This window comes from Anolis carolinensis, unplaced genomic scaffold (genome assembly GCF_035594765.1).
Source record: "Anolis carolinensis isolate JA03-04 unplaced genomic scaffold, rAnoCar3.1.pri scaffold_7, whole genome shotgun sequence".
Taxonomy (NCBI): Eukaryota; Metazoa; Chordata; class Lepidosauria; order Squamata; family Dactyloidae; genus Anolis; species Anolis carolinensis.
Window position 1 is genome coordinate 18,652,670 of NW_026943818.1, and position 10,191 is coordinate 18,662,860.

Genomic DNA, 10,191 nt, shown 5'->3' on the forward strand with positions numbered 1-10,191 from the left:
AGTAAGGAAAATGGGGTCCCCAGACGCCATCTAGTCCAACCTCTTAGCATTGGTCAACATGAGAGGGTCATATTCTGCCTTCAAAGCCTATTACCCCCCCCCCCCCCATTACGGAAGCAAAAAGGAGGGCTCCCAAAAGCCATCTACTCCAACTTCTTCTCATTGTAATAAAAAAGGGGATCCCTAGAGGTCATCTAGTCCAACCTCTTCGCATTGGTCAATATGAACATTTAATAACCTGACATCAATGTAATAATAATAAAATAATAAAAACATAAGATACATAATACAATAATAATATTGATATTGATATTATTTATATAAGCATTTATCAGTGACATTTATATCCCGCCCTTCTCACCCCGAAAGGGACTCAGGGGGGCTAACAAGTTATATATACATATACAATATATTATATTATTAGTATAGCACAATATAAGCATTATATATTATTATATTGTACTATATGACTATATTGCAATGTTATTAGTAATACTGCATGTAATATGAATATACAATATATAATAATATAATAATAGACAATATATAATATACTGTAATAAAACTTTATATCCCTCCCTATCTCTCGGAGGCACTCAGAAAAGATTCCCATTACCACCCGTTCTCCTTATTACCACTCGTTACAGAAACATAGGAGTCAAAAGGGGGATCCCTAGAGGTCATCTAGCCCAATTTCTTAGCATTGGTCATATCCTGGTCTCTAAGCCTATTACGGAGGCATTGGATGTTTGCCATTGTATGCAGGAACCCCCTTGGGGAGATAGGGCAGAATACAATTAAAGTTTTATTACTATTATTATTATATTTATTATTACCACCCATATTAGAATGGCACTGAAGTAAAAGAAAGGGGACCCCCAGAGGCCATCTAGTCCAACCCCTTAGCATTGGTCAACATGAGGGGGTCATTTTAGTCTCAAATTGCACCAATTGTGTATATATGAATGTTTATTGTATTTAATTTTAATTGATTGAATGTTCCGTATTATTTTTATATATGTGTTTTTATTGTAAGCCGCCCTGAGTCCCCTATTGGGTGAGAAGGGCGGGATACGGATACTGTAATAAATAAATAAAGAAATATCCTGCCCTCTAAGCCAATAGGCAGCCACTATTACAGAAGCATAGAAATAAAAAAGGGGTCCCTAGAGGTCATCTAGTCCAACCTCTTAGCATTGGTCAACATGAGGGGGTCATTTTAGTCTCGAAATGCGCCAATTGTATATTTATGAATGTTTATTGTATTTAATTTTAACTGATTGAATGTTCCGTATTATTTTTATATATGTGTTTTTATTGTAAGCCGCCCTGAGTCCCCTATTGGGTGGGAAAGGCGGGATACAGGTACTGTAATACATAAATAAATAAATATCCTGCCCTCTAAGCCAATAGGCAGCCACCATTACAGAAGCATAGAAATACAAAAAGGGGTCCCTAGAGGTCATCTAGTCCAACCTCTTCGCATTGGTCAATACGAAAATTTAATACCCTGGCTTCAAAGTAACAATAAAATAATGAAAACATAAAGATACATAATATTAATATTATTTATTTATTAGCAACATTTATATCCCGCCCTTCTCACCCCATAGGGGACTCAGGGCGGCTTACAAGTTATATATACATATACAATATATTATATTATTAGTATAGCACAATATAAGCATTATATATTATTATATTGTACTATACGACTATATTGCAATGTTATTAGTAATATTGCATGTAATATAAATAGATAATATAATAATAGACAATATATAATAATAGGTTGGTAAAAAGGTTCCCCCCCCCCCCCCCGACGTTAAGTCCAGTCGTGACCGACTCTGGGGGTTGGTGCTCATCTCCATTTCTAAGCCGAAGAGCCGGCGTTGTCCGTAGACACCTCCAAGGTCATGTGGCCACTCGCATGACTGCATGGAGCGCCGTTACCTTCCCGCCAGAGCAGTACCTATTGATCTACTCACATTTGCATGTTTTCGAACTGCTAGGTTGAGAAGGGCGGGATACAAGTACTGTAATAAATAAATAAATAAGTATCCTGCCCTCTAAGCCTATTAGCCACCATTACAGAAGCATAGAAATACAAAAAGGTGTCCCTAGAGGTCATCTAGTCCAACCCCTTAGCATTGGTCAACATGAAGGGGCCATATCCTGGTCTCTGAACCTATTGCCACCCATATTAGAGAGGCATAGAAGTCAAAAGGGGGTCCCTAAAGGCAATTTAGTCCAACCTCTTAGCATTGGTCAACACAAGGGGGCCATGTCTTGCTCTCTAAGCTTATTAGCCAACATTACAGAAGCATAGAAATACAAAAAGGGGTCCCTAGGGGTCATCTAGTCCAACCCCTTGGCATTGGTCAACATGAGGGGGCTCTAAACCTATTACCACCCATATTAGAGAGGCACAGAAGGAACAAAGGGGACCCCAGAGGCCATCTAGTTCAACTTCTTAGCAGTGAAGTAAAACAGAGGATCCCTAGAGGTCATCTAGTCCAACCTCTTCGCGTTGGTCAATCTGAAGATGTGATATCCTGGCTCCAAAGTCCCTATTACAGAAATATAAGAGTCAAAAGGGGATCCCTAGAGGCCATCTAGTCCTAGCCCTGGTCAGTACGAGGGTATCCTATCTGCCTCTTCGCCCCACCCCGTCCCTAGAGAGAAAGAAAAGAGAGAAAGAAAGAGAGGTGCATCCCCTTGAAAAGTGCCCCCTTCCTTCCCCTTTAAGAGTTTGGCCCCTTTTCCCCACCTTTCTCACCTTGGCGGCGCATCGTGTAGGGAGGGGCGGGGGGGGGGCGAGTCCTCAGCGCGGTCCGCAGGGGAGGAAGCGATCCGCTCCGGATCCGAGCCGCATCCGCATCAGCCAAAGCATCCTCGCCCGCTTTTATATAGATCCTGCCCCCCTTTTTTCCCGCCCAAAAGAAGGGGGCTGAAGGGAAAAAAAGAAGACCCCCTCCTCGTCCCTTTTTCTCCTCCGCCGCGGCTTCTGCTGCTTCTCTCTCCCGCAGCGGCTCTGGCTCTGTTGGCGGGGCGGGGCGTGGCCAGGGCGAGGCTGCGGGGGGCGGAGCCTCGAGGAGGAGGTGTGGCTTCGTGGGGGACACGCCCCGCAAGTGGAGGCACTGGTAGGTTGTTGGGCGTGGCTTCTCTAGGCCACGCCCTCTCCGCGCTTTCCTTGTCTCGCTAACCGGACTGAGGGCGTGGCTACACGCGAGGCGTGGCTTCAAGAGGCCACACCCCCTCTCCCGCGTTCTAATCTACTCCTTCGCCCCGCAATCAGAACCAAAGCGGAGTTGTGGGCGTGGCTTCACGTTTGCTTCAAAACTAGAGCAGGGCTGCTGGGCGTGGCTTCGCGAGGCCCCGCCCCACTAACGGAGAGTAACGCTGTGGGGCGTGGCTTCGTAAGGTGTTGCGAGGCCCCGCCCACTCTTTTTGCTTCTTCGCCGCGCCCGACAAGAGCGAGTAGAGCTTTTGGGCGTGGCTTCGTGATGGGGCGGGGCCTTCACTGATAGAGGTAGAGCTGTGGGGCGTGGCTTCACGAGGCCCTGCCCGCTCAAACAGCCGGGGCGAGGCTGCTGGGCGTGTCTTTGCAAGGCCACGCCCCTCTCCTGTTCTACTCCTTCAGGAGAGGCGTGGCCCTCTCTTGCTTCTTCGCAAGGCCACACCCACCAACGGAGTTAGAGCAAACAGGGCGAGGCTGCGGGGCGTGGCTTCACGAAGCCACGCCCTCCTTTTTTCTGTCAGGAGAAGCGCTTTTCAAAAAGTCTTTTCTTCACCCTTTATTTAACTATCTATGTATTTGTATAAATATATAATATCTATATCTTTCTCTTTTCTTTCTACTTCCACTCCTGAGGCAGCCCCAACGTCCGCCCGTGACTGACAGCCGCGGTCGCCATGGCAACGCGAGACCCCGCCCTGCTCTCCTTTTCGTCGCCATAGCAACCCCTCGCCCTTTCCCTCCCTCCCACCCTCCCGCCAAAAACAAAAGAGGTCGAGGGGAAGAAGAAGGCAAGTTCCCACGGGGAAAAGAGCGACACGCGTCTGGTGGGTTCGCACGGGACCCAAGCGTGCTGTCAATCATGGCCCTAGAGAGGCCCCGCCTCTTCTTCCTCCTGAAGAGAGATAGCAGGCCCTGCCTTTGCCCAAGGCGGGTTTGGGGCTGAGAGAGTGTGAACAGGCTCCAGGTTGGTTAGTTATATATGAGAGTTAGCAATATAATATATTATCTATACATATAGTGTTGATAATATTATATTGCGATATGATATAATACTATAATATAACAATATTAATTATCTATATATATATAAATGTAATGTGCATCATTAGGACCGAGTTAACTACAAAATCACTGGACCAAATCACACCAAATTTGTATACTACATGTAATGTTACTAATAATATTACAATACAGTAGAGTCTCACTTATCCAAGCTAAACGGGCCAGCAGAACCTTGGATAAGCGAATATCTTGGATAATAAAGAGGGATTAAGGAAAAGCCTATTAAACATCAAATTAGGTTATGATTTTACAAATTAAGCACCAAAACTTCATGTTAGACAACAAATTTGACAGAAAAAGTAGTTCAATATGCAGTGATGTTATGTTGTAATTACTGTATTTACGAATTTAGCACCAAAATATCATGATATATTGAAAACACTGACTACAAAAATGCATTGGATGATTCAGAACCTTGGATAAGCGAGTCTTGGATAAGTGAGACTACTGTATATGGAAATGGTACAATATAGTAATTTAATGCCAATATTGTGCTATGTACAATATATTATTATTGTATTATTTACTATATTATGGGATATAAATGTAGTAAGTAAATAAATAAATAATAAATAGATAGATAGATAGGAAAATGTAGATAGATAGAGAAATAGGAGATAGAGAGTATAATAAATAGGAAGATATAGGTAGGTTGGTAGATGGATAGAGAGATAGGAGAGAGTTAGTAAATAGATGGGGAAACATAAATAGATAGGAAGATGGATGTGTGGACAGAAATAAGAAAGAGTTAAGTATAATAGAAAGATATAGGTAGATAGGTAGATAGATAGGAAGATGGATGGCTAGATATAGACATAATATTGATAATAATATTATAATGTAATACAATATAATAATAATAATACACTATTAGAATGGTATAAATATATTACATGTAATATTAGAAATAATATTACAGTATAGTGTTATAGTACAATATAGTAATGTATAATGCTTATATTGTATATGCATATAATATTAATAATATTATAATGTAATGCAATAATAATTATTATACACTATTATAATGGTATATTTATATTACATGTAATATTACTAATAATATTGCAATATAGTCGTATAGAACAATTTAATAATATATAATGCTTATATTGTGCTATACTGATAATATAATATATTGTATGTACATATGACTTGTAAGCCGCCCTGAGTCCCCTTCAGGGTGAGAAGAGCGGGATATAAATGTCGCTAATAAATAATAAATAAATGATAAATAGGAGAGAGCGAGTTAAGTGTAATAGACAGATAGGATATAGAAAGATAGATGGATGGATAGATAGATAAGAGAGAAGTATAATAGACAGATATATAGATAGGAAGATGGATGGATGAACAGACAGAAAGAACGATGGATAAGAAGATGATCGATAGATCAGAAGATGATAGGACAGATGGATAGATAGGAGGATGGATGGATAGTTGTGGATAGAGAGAAAGTATAATAGACTGATAGGAAGAGATAGATACATTGGCAGGGAGGTAGATAGATGAGTGGATAGAGAGATAAGAGAGTATAATAGATAAATAGGAAGATAGATAACAAATTGATAGAAATAGATGGATGGATGAATAGATAGAAAGATAGATAGCAATATACATTGATAGATAGACATAGATACATACATGGATAGATAGGAAGATAGATAATAGAAGTATTAGATGGATGGATAAATAGAAAGATAGCAATATAATGTATGTTGTGCCCTGCTTTGAGCTGTAAGAAGAGGCTGGTAATAAATATGTTGTTGTTGTTGTTGTTGTTAGGTTCAAATCCATGGAAACCTATAGGGTGACACTCTCTCCGCCTTGGGCCAAAGCGAAGGCCACAAATGGCACCACGGAAACCCCAGAATAGGCTCACCATAAATGACTCAAAGGTATATATATCTTTATACCTCCCCCATTTATTCTATGGGTCTACACTGAGTAAAGAGAAAGTGGGGGGTGGGGGGCTCTTGGCTGTCTCTTCCATTTGGGAACATGACGAATCGGCCCTTCTGTTTGGCAATTGGGGCCGAGCAGATTGCGATGAGCACACGTTGTGTGTTTTTGTGTGGTTTGGGGACAGGTTTTAATATCTATCTATCATCATCATCTATCTGTCTATTATATTTCACTCTCTATCCTTCTGTATCTATTTTCTCTGTGTGTGTGTGTGTGTGTGTATCTCTATCACTCTCTGTATCTATCTATCTATTGATCTATTATCTTTCTCTCTCGTTATCCATTATATTTAACTCTCTCACGCACTCTCTGTATCTATCCATCCATTCATCCATCCCCCTCTTTCTATATTTATCTTGCTATCCCTCTATCTATCTATCTATCTATCTATCTATCTATCTATCTATTATATTTAATTCTCTTTGTCTTTCTGTATCTATCTATATATTTTGTTCTCTCTGTGTATCTCTCTATCCATTTTATCTCTTTCTCTCTCACACACTCTGTGTCTATCATTATATTTATCTCGCTCTCTGTATCTATTTAACTCTATCCATCCATCTCTCATCTATCTTTCTATCTTCTTATCTTTCTATCTTCCTTCTTATCTATCTTTCTGTCTATCTATAACTTCCTATCTATCATCTATCTAGATCTTCCTATCTATTGCATCCATCCATCTATCTAACTATTTATTACATCTGTCAATATCTTCCTGTCTATCAATCCATTTATTTATTGCATCCATCCATCCATCTTCCTATCTATAATCTATATCTTCCTATCAGTCTCTCTATCTCTCTATTATATCCATCCATTTATCCTCCTATCAATCAATCTATCTATCTATCTATCATCTATCTATCTGTATCTTTCTATCTTCCTATCTATCTATGTATATTGATATTATAGTGTAATACGATATAATACTAATTAATACAATATAATAATATTAATTATATATTATATATTACATGCCAGATTACTAACAATATTGCAATATATTGATATAGTACAATATAGTAATTTAATGCCAGTATTGTGCTGTGCTAATAATATAATATTGTATGTAAATTTAATTTGTAAGCCACTCTGAGTCCCCTTCGGGGTGAGAAGGGCGGGATATAAATGTAGTAAATAAATAAATGATAAATAAATAAATATATATCCGTGTCTATTATACTTATCTGTCTATTATGCTTAACTCTCTCTCCCCTTTCTCTCTATCCACTCATCTATCTATCTACCTATCTATATATCTTCCTATCTTTCTATCTATGTCTATTGTACTTTCTCTATCTCCGATCTCTCTGTCCACTCATCTATCTTCTTATCTATCTATCTATTCAATTACGTTTGTTTAATTTAATTCTCACCCATGGGGAACTCAAAGCTGTGTACATTAAATAATGGCAAGATTCAGTGGCAACGTACATACAAACCAAAGCATGATATTCACGTTGTATGTCGCTCCAGTGAGCAATCTGGTTGGACTACTTGGAACTTCCAAACAGTCTTCAAAGGCAGCCCCACGTACAGCACGTTGCAGTAGATTTGGGATCTATATCCTATCTACTTAACTCTCTCTCTCCTATCTATCCATTCAGATTTTCCTATCTATCTTCCTATCTGTCTATATATATTGTGCTTTTTAAATTTGTGTCACTTGTATTTTCCTGTGTGCAGAAATAGGTTTGAATAGGTGCTTTTTATGTATTTTAACTTAGTGGTGCTCTACCTGGAACCATAAGGAATTATTATTATTATTATTATTATTATTATTATTATTATGTTGTGTCCCACCTTGAGTTGTAAGGAGAGACAGGAAATAATAATAATAATAATAATAATAATAATAATAATAATAATAATAGATTTATTCCCTGCCTCCCCCTGCGGCTTCATTGTGCCATCGTCCACATCTTTGAGGCTGAGCTATTATTATTATTATTATTATTATTATTATTATTATTATTATTATTATTGTGTTGTGTCCCACCTTGAGTCATAAGGAGAGCCAGGAAATAATACTAGCAATAATAATAATAATAATAATAATAATAATAATAATAATAATAATAATAATAGATTTATTCCCTGACTCCCCCTGCGGCTTCATTGCGCCATTGTCCACATCTTTGAGGCTGAGCTATTATTATTATTATTATTATTATTATTATTATTATTATTATTATTATTATTATTATTGTGTTGCGTCCTGCCTTGAGTCATAAGGAGAGACAGGAAATAATACTAGCAATAATAATAATAATAATAATAATAATAATAATAATAATAATAATAATAATAGATACATTCCCTGCCTCCCACTGCGGCTTCATTGCGCCATTGTCCACATCTTTGAGGCTGAGCAATAATTATAATAATAATAATGTATTTACTGTGACACCATAAATGCCCATGAAGAGCACCTATTAAAACGTAATTAGATCGCAACCAAAGGGAATAAGTCAACAAAGAATTGGGAATCAAGGAGGGGGTCTGTCCTCATTCGAACCCGGACCCTTTGAACTTATGGGGGTTTCATGAATTCTCTTATGGAAAAACACCCCCAAAGCATCCCTCCTTCCATCTGAGCAAAGCAGGAGGAGTGGATTACTCAGAAGTGAGTAAGGAGCATCTGTCGTTCGTTTATTCCCTTTCTTTTTTAGGGGGGGAAAAAGGAACTAATTGAATTAGCAAGCCATTAAAATGTCAGTGAGCAGAAATAAACACCAGGAAGGCTGTGTGAGTGACGGGAGGCAGCAGCCTTCGGTCAATTCGTTATATTGCATCGCAAGGCCCAGAATCCCCCGGCTGACTCTTATTATACCCAGTGTTTGGAGACCCACACCCACCTTTGCATTTATAATTATTTTATTCCCCCCAAGTTTGCTCTGGATGCATCATGGGTGGGGTTCAGTGTGCTCTCTGACTGTAGGGTGAACTACAACTCCCACTATGGTGAGTCAGTCCCCTCAAACCCCTCCAGTAGGTTGAATTAGTCATGGGGGACCAAGTTTGGTCCAAGTCCATCATCGGTAGAGGTCACCCTTTCCCTGGTTGTGGGTGAACTATAACTCCCAGAAAGGAAGGTCTCCGAGTTCCCCCCAAACCCCTCCAGTAATCAAATTTCGGCATATTAGATATGTGTGCCAAGTTGGGTCCAGATCCATCGGTATTTGGGTTCACAGTGCTCTCTGGATGTAAGTGAACTACAACTCCCCCAAATCAAGCTGAATTTCTCCCAAAGACCTCCAGTACTTTTTGCTGGTCATGGGGTCTCTGTGTGCCAAGTTTGGTCCAATTCCATCTTTGGTGGAGTGCAGAGTGCTCGTTGATTTCAGGTGAACTGTACATCCCAGGACCTACAACTCCTATAAATCATGGTGAATTTTCCCCAAACCTTTCTAGGATGTTCAGTTCCCGATCAATTCCTCTGTTTGATGCGTGCTATGGAAAAGAATAGGAAAGGGTTAAGGGAGAGGCAGGGGGGCGGAGTCATGCAAATTCCACAGCAATGAAGAAAGTCAGAAACACTGGGATGTCTGTGGTGGAGGTGACACATAAAAACTAGGATGAACTTGTCCCCATATGGTGGGCAGGATGGTGTTTGTGGAGGATATTGGCAGGGCTCTTGGACATGTTTGTGATGCTCGCTATAACTTGCAAGGTCATTGGAGGGAGGTCATTGGTGTCTCCTGAGTAGTGGGAGCTGTAGTTATTTATGGAAGTGGGAGCCTGTATGTCTAAGCCACACACAGACGTACTTATTTTCACTTTTATTATGTGTATAGATATGTATTATTATTATTATTATTATTAGTATTATTATTGTTGTTGTTGTTGTTGTAATGATGACGAGGATGGCAAGGGGTTATCTAAGGTTGCCTGTGAATCCCATTTCTCCCCAATGGTATCTC

The 10,191-nt window shown here is 39.5% G+C and overlaps 1 protein-coding gene across 1 annotated transcript in view; it reads right to left on the reverse strand.

Annotated features, from left to right (window-relative positions):
* rtn4rl1 (reticulon 4 receptor like 1) overlaps window positions 1-3,267 on the reverse strand; it is a 34,207-nt gene extending 30,940 nt beyond the window's left edge. The window contains exon 1 of the mRNA XM_062960046.1: window positions 2,780-3,267. Within this exon, the coding sequence (XP_062816116.1) occupies window positions 2,780-2,792 (13 nt within the window). The 5' untranslated portion in view covers window positions 2,793-3,267. The remainder of the gene's footprint in view (window positions 1-2,779) is intronic.
* Window positions 3,268-10,191: the final 6,924 nt, after the last annotated feature.